This window comes from Filicampus tigris, chromosome 4 (assembly GCF_054856515.1).
Source record: "Filicampus tigris isolate MCC_2025a chromosome 4, RoL_Ftig_1.0, whole genome shotgun sequence".
Taxonomy (NCBI): domain Eukaryota; kingdom Metazoa; phylum Chordata; class Actinopteri; order Syngnathiformes; family Syngnathidae; genus Filicampus; species Filicampus tigris.
Window position 1 is genome coordinate 28917665 of NC_141220.1, and position 15096 is coordinate 28932760.

Here is a 15096-nt window from a genome sequence, read left to right on the forward strand (position 1 = left end):
ATTATCTTTTTTTTTGCGTTGTATTAACAATGTATGTGCGGATAAGCAGTATAGATAATGGATGTTAACTATAAAAATGTATACAAATTATGTTTTTATCATAAACAATATGTTTATATTATATATTTGATATATTATTGTTGTCGTACTGCATCATACTGAGAGCTGTATTGGATTTTGAATTTTTGTCATGACAAGGTGCACCTCGTCTTGTGCCCAGTGAATCTTTTGTGTGTTCTTATCGTAGAACACGTGCGATGTCGTCATGAACGTGGCGTGACGTCCAATGTGTAATTGAGTGCAGAGAAAAAAACGTGAGTGAACTTGCTGCATTTGCCGCTCATTAACTTTTTTTATCAACCTTTATTCAGACTATACAATATACAAAACTCTCAAAAAAAGAGAAAACATATTTTTAATTGGGTGCGGTTATCATGTTTAACCACACGATGTCGCTAGAGCGCTTCCTGCTTCTAGTCATGACGTCAAGTGTTACCAAGCAAATGTTCCGTTGATTTCTCAAGCTTCAATTATGAATCATTGAATAAATTAACGAACACTAGGCACCAGAATTAATTAAAAGTGATATAAGTGGTATAAATTACCCATAACGTGACAGTAAAAGTTTGGCGTTCATCAGTTCTTATGGAGACTTTTCAAGGTAAGTCTTTTTTTTTATCTTGTTTTGTTAAACAAATTCAATTTTGTGTGTGTGTGTGTGTGTGTGTGTGTGTGTAAATGTCGTTGAGTTGAACGTAATGTGTTTGTAATTCCAGTTGCTGTGAAGCAGAGGAAAAACATGATTTAAGAAAAAAGGTAGGTAATCATTTGTATTCATCAAACATAAATTTAATCTTGAGATCTTATTTTTGTCAACTTGATGGATTGAAGTAATTTTCTAAAGTTTTTTTTTCCCGCGTGACTTGACACTTTTTATAGCTGCTAACTTCTGTCGCATGCTAATGCTAATATTGGTCTATACTAGAGTTGATGATGCCTTATTTAAATATCTTGAATGATATGAAAAAAAATTTTTATTCCAGAACAAATATAAGTGCCTATAGTTCAGGTGTCGTATGAGTGACATCATCTCAATGCGCCGACGAAAGTGTGGTGAAATACTGAGAGACAAAATAGCAGCACGAGTAAAAAAATAAGCCGGGGTATCCTTCCGCTGTCCGTCTATCCGCCTTTTTGTTAAGCCGGAACATATCGGCTATAGGTCGGACCGTTTATCATTCGCTAGCGGGCTTCCGTTAGCGGTTCCGTCGACCAATTTGAATTGAAAGCTCAGTACACACGCAACCACTTCCGAGCGTCCGCTGAAACGTAGCGTGTGCAAAGCTCTCGCGCGTTCCCCACGTAGCTACGTCACACGTACGGAGACTTGAGCACCGTCCCATCATACGACAATATGCAATGACACGTTTGGACCAGGGGCGGAGCCATGGATTGACAGACTGCCCACCCAGTGAGATTCATGAAAAAAATCTATACTTTTAAATTCTTGATAAATTATAATGAAATTATTTTTGAATTTCTGTTTTGTTGTGTTTTTTTTCATTTTTATTAAATATTAAGAATGGCATAATTGTGGTTGTCTAAGGAAGATGTGAACTTCAAATTATTCTGTTTGTTATTTTATTTGAATATACAATGTGTCGGGATAGGAGGATTGTGCTCAGTGAGAGAAATATTGAGGCCCACCCTGACTTTTCCAGGGCCACCCATTAGCCACCTTCTGGCTCCGCCCCTGGTTGGAACTGGAATTTGAAAATTCTGATTTGGCGTTTGTTTTCAACGGCAACTTTGCAACTCAATTCGAGTCAGCACCGATTCCTGCATACCGATAAGTTCGATACCGATGCTACACCTAAGAAAAGATTTTTTTTTTTTTTTTTTTGGCGGGTGGCTGGAACAGATGAATGGCCTTTCCATTCATTTCAATGGGGACCGATGATTTGAGATACAAGTGTTTTGAGTTGTGTCAACTTGTATCTCAAGGCACCACTGTATAAAAACGCGTCGCTGGTAATTGGGCAGTGAGGAATGACTTCAAACACGGTTCACTCGTTCCCTACTGGCTAATCACCGCAAACAGATTTTTGGTGGACACCTTAGGAACTATCTGGGTTCACCATATAAAGATTGCTCTACTGGGGACTTGGGCATGAGGGAAAGATTACCAACGTAGCCGTGGTGTGTTGCTGGCCCCGCCCACCCAACGGTGGCGCGACCATTGGTAGCGTTGGCGTGATTGCTGACTGTGCTCTATAAACGCTTCTTTTTTAATCGCGCTCTCCACCGCCTACTTCCTGTTTCCTCCTCCTCTTCATCATCTTCACTCGCTACGCCGGCCAGGGAGCAGGTGCCACGCTCACAGGTCAGGATTTGTATTTTTTCATTTCCAAACCCAACAATTTCATCTTTTGATGCTAGCGAGCACCAAAAGATGACAATCGTTTTCCTTTATTCATTCATTTGTTGTTTAGTTTTGTTTGAAACTTTAAATTGAACTATTTGTCCTTTCAATCAAGTGAGCAAATGTGTGTACGTGAGTGTGCCTTTGTACGTGGCTTTTTTTTGTGCTTGTGTGTGTGTGTGCGCGCGTGTGTGAAAATGACCTTTTCCACTGCCCAAGTTGACTAGTGATGTGTGTGCGTGTATGTTTGTTGGTGTTAACGGCCATGGCGCGCATGTTCGCCGCCGCCATGTCGTCCGGCTGTCTCGGTGGCCTTTCACGGTGGGTGGGTGGAGCTGGGGGGGGGGGCGCACTTCAACCCGAATGAGCTGTTTTGAGGTCGCAGGTGCAGGTGGTGTGAAAGTGGGCGGGGCTTCCCTTTCTCCAAGCAGCCAATTTGACTGCCGACGTTTGTTTTTTCTTCAACAGACGCTGAACAACAAGAGCAGTCAACATGTCTGAGTGAGTCGCATTTCCTCTACGCTTTATTGTTGAATGTTTTTTTTAACTATCATTTTATATATTTCAAATGATTTTAGAAATCATTTTTAAAAAGTTTTGATCACTACATAAACTATAAAATGTCTAAAAAAAAATCCAAAACTATACGGGTAAAACCAAAAATTATTTTTTTCCCAAGGAATCATGCGTCATTTTTTATGTTTTGGTTTAAACTTTTTTTATTATTATTATTTTTTTTAGAAAATTACAGTGAACTTTTGCGTGAATACATTTTTACTTTTTTTTTTATTCACTTCAAACAAAATTTTGTGCCACTTTTGGGAAATATTTTTATACAACTTTCTGAATTTTCTGATTAATAAAAAAAAATAAAAAAATTGTAACTTATAACAAACACTTTTATGACTTTCTTAAAATAACTCATTAAAAAGTATTTATTTTTAAATAACTTTTAAAATAACTCTCTAAGGTTGGTTTTAAACCACTTTTTAAATAAGATTTTTCATAACTTATGATGACCATTTGAATTTTCTCGAGGGCTTTTTCATAAAGGTGCAGCCTTGCGCTTTTCAATCTGCTAACGATATTTGAATGTAGCCTCATGTCACTCCGCCGCCCCCACATCGCTGACCAAAGCCACGCCCTCTCACCAACGTGCACGCAGTCGAACGGACAACGTGAACTGTACACAAGCCAACGTTAGCCGCGGCTGCTATGCTGCTGACGCAGTTGAGAAGTTGCCAAGCATGAAATGTTTGATGTTAGTTAAGGTATATATATATATATATATATATGTGTGTTTTTTGGTCATTAAAAAAAATATATGAAACCTTTGAACTTGTTGTAATGGGTCATTAAAAATTTTTAAATCATTTTTATAGCTACAGCATGTTATGAATAATCTAAGTGAGTTTATTTTTTAGTTATGCTGAAAGCTAAACTATTTGCTGCACGTATCTAATTATTTTAAAATCACCCTTTTGTTTTTTACCGATTACAAATAAAAAATGAAAGTGAAGAAAATGAGAGCAATGTACTTTTTACCGTACAGTGGTGCTATGCTAACCGTTAGCATTCAACCAATTTGAGCTCATGACAACTTGCTGTCACAGGGCAAAGAAGCTAACGTCCAGTCGCCGACATCATCTGAAGGTGAGACTAGAAGGAGAACGATGCGAACGATGCGAACAATGCTAACGGTGTTAACGAGGGCGATGAATTTCATCGGCCCGCAGAGTTTGATGCTTCAGATCGCTGCCAACTGGATCGAGCAGGAGAAGAAAGACCTGGAGGTGGCCAAGGAGGTCTACATGGCCGAAACCTGCCCCAAACCCAACCTCAGCGGAGACATGGCCAGCCTGGTGGTGAGATAAGCCCCGCCTCTTTGCTGCTGACCAATCAGATTGCTGTGAAAATTCTTTTTATTCCATTAAACAACGAATCTGATAAACTGAGTATTAGCATTTTCTTTAGCCTTCTCTTGATAACAAACCTGCAAAACAATGTTAGTAGCATGTTCTTTAGCCTGCTGGTGTTAGCAGATGTGAAAGTTCCACATGCGCTTATTTTGTTAGCGCTCATGTTAGCCCGTTTTTGCATTGTTTCCCAATAGGAAATCTGCAAGAAGCTTCAGTCGACCATCGACAAGATCGACGACGCTCACTACGATGTGGAAGCCAAAGTGCAAAAGTTCGACATTGAGGTAACCGTCGTCGTTTGAAAAAACATCCCAAATTTGCTGTGACCTTGACACGCGAGTTGAATGCCTTTCCGTGACCGAGATTGTAACCCGATCCAATTGCTCAAATCCATTTTTGCCAACCACGGTGGAAGTTCAGCGCAAGCATCTTCACCATGCTCCTTGCAAGTGTTTTCATTTTGTGATTGTTTGTTCCACTGTTTGGCTCATTCGATAAATGACTGAAAGTTCTTTGGCGACCTGCGGCTCGCCTTGCCCACATACCAGGGCATCGCAGTGCTTAAATCGCTCCATGCTTTTTTTTGTCCACTTCACCCTGAAGTTTAGGCGCAACAAAAATGTTGTCTCGCAACGTGAAGCAAAAAAAAAAAAAAAAAGACAAATCGCTTAAGCCTGGCCTTGTAAGTCGAAAAACCAGTTCCTCGTAAGTCAAGGCAGCAGTGTCGTCGTCAAAGCGCGGCTCGGTGACGGTCAAGATGTGCAAATGTGACGTTGGGCTCAGATTCAGGACCTGAAGCTGAAGGTGGTGGAGCTGGCGGGCGTCAAGAAGCCGGCGCTCAAGAAGGTGCGCATGTCGGCCGACGCCATGTTGCAGGCGCTCCTGGGCGGCAAGCACAAGACCACCATCGACCTCAGGTCCAACCTCAAGCAGGTCAAGAAGGAGATCAAGGAGGAGGTCAGTCAACAACACAAGCACAACTTTTCACTACGCCACGGTTTCTTTCTTTCGCGTTATCGATCGTGGCCATCCGCTGGCCTGAGTTTCCATTTTGTTTTCACTCGTTTCGTTTGCTTCCGTTTGGTTTGAATCGATTTGGTTCATTTGGGAGCAATGTTGGTCCCGTTCGCTTTACTGACGCGATTCGGTTTGCTCTCTTTTCATTTTGAATCAATTGGGAACCGGTTCCACGACTATTCAATCGATTGCTTTGGTTTCCTTCGACTCGATTCAGAATTGCTTCTGTGGCGTCGGATTCAATTCAGTTCAGTTGGGACTTGGTCCCTCATCGGCAATTTACTTAAAAGAACTTGAAAGTGCTTTGGCGCAGTTCGATTCGATTCAATTTGAATTCAAATTTCAGATCAGAATTGATTTCAGTTTAAATTCAGATCAATCAGGAATTGCGTTGATTCTCTTTGATTCAATCACTTTGACTCTTGTTGATCTGAATTCATTCTAATAAATTCAGAATCAGTTCTGACATTCCATTCAGTTTGATTTTGAGTTGAGTTTGATTTCAAATCCGTTCTGAAATGTTTGATTCAGTTTGATTCAATTCGGTCCAAAATTGGTTCAACTCAATCTAGATCAGTTTTATGAGATTAAAATTCACTTCACTTCAGCGTCAATTCAATTCAGCCCCGAGTGGTTCAATTTGATTCAGAATTTGCGCAGTTGATTTTGATTTGATTTGAATGCGCCGCTCGGATTCAACAGAGTTGTTTCATTCAGTTCATGATTGCATTCAGTTTGGCTCAATACATTTCATTTGAGAATTGGTCCAAAATTGGTTCAACACAATTCAATTCAGTTCTCTTAGAACTCAATTGTGTTTTGGTGTGGCTTGAGTCACTTTGATTAAATGTGATTCACTTCAATTCAAATCTGAATCAAATTGGCTCAGTGTGGTTCCATTTGATTCACTGCTCAATTGGTTCAGTTCGATTTGAATCAGTTCAGATTCACTTTTCTTCGTGGCTCCATTCAATAGAGTTAAGCTCAGTTCAGGATTGGTTCGGTTTGATTTCTAGGCACTTCACTTCACTTCAGTTCTGTTTCGAATCGATTGAGGTTCTGTTTGAGTCCATTGCAATACAGTTGAGTACACTTTCAATGCGTCTCAATGACATTGAAAATAGGAGAAGAGTCACTTTGTGAAGCAGTCCTTATAGACTGCAGGTGAGGCTATTGACATGGACGGGAGGCGGAGTCTGTAACACGCGTGTAGCAGGTCATGTGACAGCAGACGAGACTCAATTGTCCAAGAACGAAGAGCCCCCTGCCCCCTCCTGGTTGGAATTTGCAAGTAAACTAATGTTAGCCTGCTAACGCTAACACGTGCGTTGTGCTGTTGTCCGCTTCAGCCCACAGAGGCGGTCGGCGACTGGCGCAAGAACATCGAGGACAAGGCTGACAGGAAGAAGATGTTTGAGACCTCCTAAAACTGAAATACAATAAACATTTACCACTTTTATTACCACGCCTGCGCCTAACATTGTTCATACTGGACACGCACAATGTCAAACAAAAACGTATCCATTCATTCAGAGGAAAATATATGAACGTTTGCATCCAATTTTCAAAATAAATGATGGAAAAAATACTACTGTAATTACCATTTCAATGTGAAATAAAACATACAAAATAATAATGGCGATAATTTGAACAAATGTTCAAAATAATAAGTATGAGAATAAAAACAATAATAATCAGTAATAAAAATGATTTCAAATTAAAATAGTGTAAATAGTAGTCAGTTCAAAACAGGCACTAAATAAAATTGCAAGAATCACTCGAAATTAAAAAAAAAAATAGTTAATCTATATGACAAATGATATTTAAAAAAATATTTTAGTTTGCTAGCTAAAAGTTAATTTTCGCTCTTGAAACTGATGAGACGGGGCAAAAACTACAACAATTAGAATACTTGCAAATTAAATAAAGTAATGACAATAATTAGTCATCAAATGCAATATTTCGAAATGTAAATTAAAATAATCATCGACATTAATCAGTCATTTAGTAATAAAAGTCAAATGAATCGACAAAAAAAATCACAATAATTACAGTGGATACAAACAAATGCAGTCAGTAAAAATAAAACAATGCCGCCATTTAGTTTTACTTAAAATATTGCAAATAGTTCTAATAATCATTCAACTGCAAAGTGAAATTGAAATTGAAAAAAAACCCAAAACCGTTGAGGGAGGCGTCATCTGAGCTGCACAGCGGTTGGGGGTGCCTGAGTGTATATTTCAGGAGCCGGCGGGCCCATTGGCCTTCCCGGGAATGCGCGATTCCTTAACCAGGACGGCCAGCACTGTGGCCACGCCCCCTTCCTTCTTCGGTATAAATATCGAAGGCGGCGCCGCCCCGCCGCGGACTTGGCAGCGGCTCCACTTCCTGCTCCTCTTCCTCCTTCTCCCCGGCCACTCAGGTGAGTTCCATGCAACTAACCATCACCCTCAATGTTAGTCAGCAAACGTGTCCCATCTTTTCTGTTACTATTATTGATTGACTGATTGATTTAGTCTTTCCTGATCAGGCTCAGTGTGCCGAAGAAGCTTTGGCGCCTTTTATTGCCTCATTTGCGGGCCCGTCGCCACAGAAATGAGGCAGGTTTGCTGCGTAAACTGAACCTCAAGTATATTGATATTGTCTCATAAATAAATATTCTGGGGTTGTTTGTTTTTTTTTGTTGGGGTGGGGGGCGGGTAGTTTTTGTTGTTGCTGCCATTTGGCTTGTCCCCGTTTTCAAAGAGGCTCTCCAAAGATGAATGAATCAACCCATTTTGTGAGTTTCCTTTTTTTTCCTAGCGCCTCACATGACGGAGATGAGCAATTTTTTGGACAACGGCACAATCCTGATGCACCCGCGCTTCAAGATGACACTTTTTTTCGGACTGAATTCAATACTTTTGGGCTTTATAAAGAGCAAGTCCAGAAGGATTTGCACACATTTGATCCCGATGATTCTTAATCTCCGGGGAAGGACTGCCATGTGTTAATTGCTTCCGATATGATGGCCCAAAATATCTCAGGTCCTTCGGAGGTGCACATGAAGCTGCTTTGTGGTCCTAACCAGAGACACAATTAGCAAAAGTGAACGAACTAGCCTTGTGCATTGCAATTTGTCATCTTTGGAATATTTTGGGATGGGTCAGATGCGTGTCCAGATGGGTCACCCGATCGCGAGCGTCCCGTCCCAGTTTAGTGCGCGCGGGGCTCGCGTTACGTCCCCGAAATTGTTGCCGTCCACCAGTCAGCGCAACATGGCGATGACCTGCGTCATGTTTCATGCTTGTCACTTTTGGGGTCTTTTCTTTTTTTGTGCGCAGCTGCTGAGACGCACCGCGCGGCAACATGTCAGAGTGAGTCACGTCGTCATGACGACGGCTGTCACCTGAATTCGACATCGTGTGAGCAGTACATATAAATATGCTGCATTGATTCTTGAATATTTCTCTTTTGGCAGTAAAAAGATGACGTCGAGCCGCAGGCATCACCTCAAGGTGACACCATTTTTTTTTTTTTTTTTTTTTTACTTCATTGTTTTCATTTTTCCAGATTATAACAATACATCTTTTAATATTTTTCGTCTGATTATTTGTTGGGTAAAATAACAACATAACATAAATGACAGCAAAACAACTTAAAATCCAGATTCTTGTTTTATTTATAACTTCACAAACTCTTCTGAAGGTAATAAAATAAACGTATTTTTCATTTACTTTATTTCGTCACCTTACAGTAACACAGTTAGATTGAACACACTTTCATTTTCTTCAGTGTTTTTATTAATTCATTTTGAGAAGTTAGCAGCAATCTATTATTCCATCCTAATAATTGTTATTTCCAGGCATGATCTGTAGATAATCAAAGCAAGTTAAATATGCGTTCATATTTAATGACATCTAGAATAATGTGTGCGATAATATCAACATAGCGTTTGGTGATATAAAAGAAAAAAATATTGTTTTTCTTTGTAATGTATGCCAACATCTATCCGATAATGGCATTCGTTCAATCCAAATACTGATATAAATTCATTTCAAAGGAGCCTTTTGATTGTAAACAGCAATAAATAATCGCAAACTTGGTTACAATGATGAATTTTTTGAACAGTAAAGTGGCATCAAAACGCAGCGGCAGATAAAAACACACATTGAGGCTGTTCACAATGACATATTATCACATTCACTGCCATTGACGAATTTCTTAGTCTTTTCACAGCCCAGCCATTCAAAACCCAGGAATTTATATATATTTTTTTTATTAAGGTTAGGTTAAAAGAGGGTCGGCAGTTAATGAATATATAACGAATCACTGATGACATAACTCAAATCAAAGAAAAGAAAAGCTTGCATCTTCATGTCGACTGAATGCGTGTTGTTGTTGCTGTTGCGGTGCAGAGTCTGATCCTGCACATCGCTTTCAGCTGGCTAGAAGATGAGAAGAAAGTCTTGGTGGAGCAGAAGGAAGCGCACATGGCCGAACATTGCCCCGCCCCCAGCTTGAGCGGCGACCAGGCCACGCTCATGGTGAGCATTCGCCACTAAGCAAGTCTGGGAAATGGCCAGTTGTTAGCCTGGCTTAGCATTGTCGCCGAGCAATAATGCTAGCAGTTAGTTGAGCCGTTCTCGGCTGTGGGTCACATTAGTCCCCCTTTTTGGGGTCAATGTCCCCAAAGCAAAACAATGTTGGAAGCGAAGCTAAGCTAAGAGAAGCCAAGCGAAGCTAAAATAAGCTAAGATAAGCTAAAATAAGCATAAGCTAAGCTAAGCTAGCTTGCTTGCTGTTTGTCGCGTTCAGGAGATGTGCCGGAAACTCCACGCCGCCATCGACAAGCTGGACGAAGAGCGCTACGATGCCGAGGCCAAAGTGACCAAGACCAACAAGGAGGTAAGGCGTCAAGCGCTCCGCCAGGAGAGCCAGAAGGAGCGTGACCCCGCCGTGCGCCTTGACTAGATCGAGGACCTGAACATAAAGGTGGTGGAGCTGCGAGGCGTGAAGAAGCCGGCCCTGAAGAAGGTGCGCATGTCGGCCGACGCCATGCTGAAAGCGCTCCTGGGCTCCAAGCACACCGTCAACATGGAGCTCAGGGCCAACCTCAAGCAGGTCAAGAAGGAAGTCAAGGAGGAGGTCAGAAACGCACGCCAGACACTCGCCTTTGCCTTCTTGGCGTTCTCAAGACCGACCGACCCACAGACAGAAAAAAAAAAACATCTCACTTTTGACAAAGACGGTCGTTCCGAGCAAGTAAACAAAAGCGTCCAAACAACCGAGCACTTGTCAATTAATGCAACCCGCTCGTCCAACCGTCCATTGAGCTAACCGTGTCACCATCAAACCATCCATCACCCAGATGGACAGATTGATTCCATCCACCCGTCCGTCCGTTCATCATCACCATCATTCGTTCATGGAGTCATCCAAGCCATTCATCGGTTCATCATCCACCCGTTTATTATCCATCCATCTATGCATCACCATCCGTCCACATATCCAACCATTAATCTGTCTGTCCATCCATCCATTTCATCCACTAACATTCATTCATGAAGACAGCCCATCCATCCATCCATCCATCTGTGCATCGTCATCCTTCCGCAAATCTTTCCATGAATCTGTGCATCCAGCATCTTTCCATCATCCACTATAATTCATTCCGACACACTCCAACATCATATCCACCCGTCCATCACCCACCACATCTATGCATCATCCATCCACATATCCAACCATTAATCCGTCAGTCCATCCATTCGTCCATTTCATCCGCAAACATTAATTCGTGAAGACATTGCTCCATCCAACCCATCCTCTCTCATCTGTCCATCCAAGTATCTTCATCCAACCTTACACCCCCCCCCCCCCCCCCCCCCCCATGCATCATCGTACATGCATCCATCCATCCAGTTAAAATAACTTTGGGTCCGTCTAAATATTGGCACGTGTTTGTGTGTGCTCAGCCGACAGAGGCGGTGGGCGACTGGCGTAAGAACATTGAAGACAAAGCCGACAGGAAGAAGATGTTTGAGACTTCCTAAGCGGATTTTCGGCTTCCTTGGGCTTTTTATGAACTTCAAGCGTGTCGTTGTGGCACGTTGGCGCCTCTGACGGGAGCTCCTCTCTTATCTTTTTTGTTTGTTTTGTTTTGGTTTCTTTCCAGATGAGAGCAAGTCTTCACGTTCTCACACAAAGTGCTCAATAAAGTTTTCAGTCTTGGGTTCATTTCTATTCATGTCTTTCCTTCACATATTAACAACAATACTCATATTTTTTCATAACAATAATTTTTATATTAACATTTTCCTAGCACAGGCCTCTGTCGGACACCAACGGCAATCATTTCAGTTATCGTCACTCAACACAAATGTCATGAAAACAAATCGAATATAAGATATAAAATGCCACTTGACTCAATTCAAACTACAATGAAGATATTCTTCTACAGTCTATTTTGATATTAACATTTTGCTGCTTTCATGTTGTGATATCGGGTCATTAGTGTGCATATATACATATAGCCCAGCCCAAAATGATTCGTACACCTGGGCTAGATATAATTTTGGGCCGGACTACGTATATATTGTAGTGTGTGTAATGTGCTGCCTGAAAATGGCTGCTTCAAAGCAAAATGGCCGACCTCCTCTCCAATTTGGGGCTTGAGACTTTTTGTTGTGTTTCGTTATGATGGACACGTTCACCCAATTTGGTGCTGATTGATGAAACTGGAGTTTCAGTTTTTTGTTGTTGTCAGGAATGGTCCCTCGCAAACCTTCTTCAATGGGGAGTCCCCAAAACCTTCCAAACAAAATGTCCGACATTTTCAATATTGGGCGAGGTTCCTTGAGACCCTTTTTGGTCTTATTCTGTCTTGTGATTCGAGATATGCCCAATTTCATGTGGTAGACTGGTGTCGGCGGCTAACTCATCCAAAATAGCTGCTTCAAAGAAAAATGCCCCACATCCTGTTCAATATTGGGCATGGTTCTTTTTTTTTTTGTACGTTTTCTATTTCTTGAGTCATCTGCCCAATTTGGTGTCGAATGGTGAGACTAGAACATATCCAATCAATTTTCTGTCCAGGGCCCTATTTAAAAAAAAAAAAAAAAACTTCTCAAGGAGCGTGTCTGAGGAAGTTTTTGGAGGAGGTATGTTTGGGACCCCAATCTGAAGGGTCAAACCTTGGTTGAAGATCCACTTACAATCACCGCATTGATACGTCATCGAGCTCGGATGTCATGTTAAAAATACCCCAAAATTCCCCGTGCTGCCCCTGTTGGCAGTAGTGTGAAGTGCGGCCTCTGAAACAACAACAAGAGCAAGACCATGAAAAAGAAAAAAAACACACAATGTCACGTTAAAACCACAACGGTTGAGAAAGACGATTTGCAAGACTGCATTTAGTAATTGTTGATTGTTTTTTTGGGGGGGGGTAATTTGTGTTTTCTTTTACAAACTGAAAAATGTTGTGATTCTCCATTTTATACATCCCAGTGTGCTTGTACGTACGACTATGTGAAGCTCTTTGTGAAACGGCCTATATGAATAAAATGTTCTTAGCTTGTCACTCCTTTCATGGTACTGTTGTGCCAGGGGTCCAAGGTTCTAAGGTTTCCTCCACAATCTAACTTTAACCTTCTCGTCGGCCCTCTGGTGGAGGCCGAAATGGTGCTTGGAGGGCGTGAGGAGACACCTCCGGGTTATATTTGGACTTTCAGCCTCCATCAGCACTTTGAGCCTCCACACAGAACTTTTACACACCAGAAGAACCACCACAGAACCCAGACATGGTGCTCCAGTCAGCCAATCGTGTTCAAGTACAACTTGAACCTCGGAATGGAACGTTCCAGACCTCCGCGGTCGCGGAATTTTTTGACGGGAGATGTTTTCTTGTTTTTAATCAAAGAATCTGGGCCAGGTAGACAACATCTGCATGAGGAATTTGCTTTTGAAGGACTCCCAGAAAATGGCAGTAAAATGGCATCTTTAAACCAAAATGGCAAGACCCCCCCCGGAATAAGAGTTAATCCACCCGTTTTATCCATCTCTGGGGGCGGCCATTTTGTCACTTCTGTCGACTGAAAATGACATCACAACTGCTCATAACGACAAATCACGGCTGACCTGTTTTCTGAAGCTGAGCCGTGATTGGGCGTTACCTGAGCCCCGAGCAGTTGTGATGTCATTTTCAGTTGACAGAGGACAAAATGGCCGCCCCCAGAGATGGCTAAAAGTGAGTGGATTAACTCTTATTCCACAAACGCAATATTTATCAGAATGCCCTGTTTCAACTAGTGGACTTGCATAGAACATATTCTTGACAAAAATATGTTTACGTTGACTTCCGCTTTAAAAACAGAAATATTATGTGCAACTTTCTTCAGGAGCGGAATTAATCAAATTTATATGCTGAGTTGCGATTACTCAGAAGCCAAAGTACGCGTCCTGAAATTTGCCCAAAAGGCCTTTGCAAGCATGGCTTCTTGATACTTTTGTTTTGTGCCTACCAAATTTCAGGCTTCTCAATGAAACGGTCTTCAGGGGCGGAATTTTCCAAGAGTGACCCAGAAAGAAATCATTTTCCTTGACAAGTTTGGATTTCAAGGGTCAGCTGACGGCTTCTAGACTGTTCTCCCTGATGGACTCAACTGTGGACACGCCCCTGGGTGGTTCAAAAACATTCGGAAAGGTTTAAGTTTAAATACGTGCGGTCCTGTCTCGTAGGATCTGCCAAATTGTTCTGCCAAAACTAAACGCCCAAAGTATTTTTGAGGCAAAATCCAACAAGACTCAATCAAAACGAACATAGTAGTAATCACCACTTTTAACCGAGCGTGCCACAGGTAGGATAAAAAGTTGAAAAATTCCCACGAAAACACTTCTTGGCGTTGTGGGCATGCGTGCGCAAGCGCACTAGGCCTCGGTGGGTTGTCGTACGTCTCGGCGGGTAGGAAGGAATTTCACAACACCGGTTCAAAGGGCAGGTGGGCTGGCAGGGGAGCGAGAGGACCTCGCTGGCACTTGATGATGTGAAGCTTCTCGAAGATAAACGCTCGTGTGCAGCGAACGAGTTTCCAATAACTTGGCAAGTCGTGAGTTTGGTGTTGACGCGCCACCTGTAGGAGGACACAAGTGGACTTTGAGGCTCCTTTGCAGGTACTTGCCGTGTTTGGCCAGCAGAGGGCGGTTTTGCTCTGCAGTTGATGTGTGCCATGCAGGTTGAGCGTCTTTTGCTCCGCCGACTCCACTTCAAAGTTTGAAGTGATCGCGAGCTACATGGTGGTGGATGGTGGTGGATGTTCCACACACTTTGAAGGCTTCAAGAGAGGTTCTACGCCACCATGGACAAGAACCGCCAGAACTTGCCCGTGATGGGGACTCATCCTGCTGAGTGAGGTTGAGCTCCACTGGTTGGTTCTTCAAAAGCAGGAACCGGTCAAGACTTCCCAAGGTTTCTTGCGCACAACATGGAAGAGAGAAGTCACTGAGAGAAAACAACAACCTGGAACGCCTTGCAGTGGATGCTCTTGAAAAGCTTTGGTGTCCTCAACTTTTGAGAAAGTCCTTAACAGTTGCGTTAAAAATAACACAATTTGGGGTCAAAAATGGACCGATACACAAATTGGGTCAATTTGACCCACTTTCTTGCATTGTTTTGTACGCAACAGTCCATTTTTGGGTTGTTTTGTATAAAACTAGCCACTTTTTGGGTTGTTTTCTGCAAAAACAACCAAGAAAGTTGGG

The 15096-nt window shown here is 42.0% G+C and overlaps 2 protein-coding genes across 3 annotated transcripts; both read left to right on the forward strand.

The window, feature by feature from the left end:
- Positions 1–411: 411 nt before the first annotated feature.
- Positions 412–6817, forward strand: LOC147149337 (troponin I, fast skeletal muscle-like). 2 transcript variants are annotated; one of them, XM_086027612.1, is made up of 8 exons: positions 412–661; positions 777–816; positions 2891–2923; positions 4036–4075; positions 4159–4287; positions 4536–4625; positions 5125–5298; positions 6708–6817. In XM_086027612.1, the coding sequence occupies exons 3-8, from the start codon at positions 2916–2918 to the stop codon at positions 6783–6785; spliced, it is 519 nt and encodes a 172-aa protein (XP_085883738.1). In that variant the 5' UTR covers positions 412–661; positions 777–816; positions 2891–2915; the 3' UTR covers positions 6786–6817. The 2 variants fall into 2 exon arrangements, with proteins under 2 accessions (XP_085883738.1, XP_085883737.1); XM_086027611.1 differs by lacking the exons at positions 412–661; positions 777–816 and adding an exon at positions 2224–2383.
- A 911-nt stretch (positions 6818–7728) lies between these two features.
- LOC147149338 (troponin I, fast skeletal muscle-like) lies at positions 7729–11577 on the forward strand. The gene is made up of 7 exons (XM_086027613.1): positions 7729–7780; positions 8682–8714; positions 8819–8855; positions 9756–9884; positions 10156–10245; positions 10312–10485; positions 11316–11577. Exons 2-7 carry the CDS (start codon positions 8707–8709, stop codon positions 11391–11393), a joined length of 516 nt encoding a protein of 171 aa, XP_085883739.1. The 5' UTR covers positions 7729–7780; positions 8682–8706; the 3' UTR covers positions 11394–11577.
- The last annotated feature ends 3519 nt before the right edge of the window (positions 11578–15096 follow it).

Bases quoted from the DNA above. Each gene is read 5' to 3' on its own strand.
- LOC147149337 (XM_086027612.1), top strand. The intron at 4,288-4,535 runs GTGAGATAAGCC...GTTTCCCAATAG, and splicing joins GAGACATGGCCAGCCTGGTG to GAAATCTGCAAGAAGCTTCA. The intron at 4,626-5,124 runs GTAACCGTCGTC...CGTTGGGCTCAG, and splicing joins TGCAAAAGTTCGACATTGAG to ATTCAGGACCTGAAGCTGAA.
- LOC147149338 (XM_086027613.1), top strand. The intron at 8,856-9,755 runs GTGACACCATTT...GTTGCGGTGCAG, and splicing joins GCCGCAGGCATCACCTCAAG to AGTCTGATCCTGCACATCGC. The intron at 10,246-10,311 runs GTAAGGCGTCAA...CGCCTTGACTAG, and splicing joins TGACCAAGACCAACAAGGAG to ATCGAGGACCTGAACATAAA.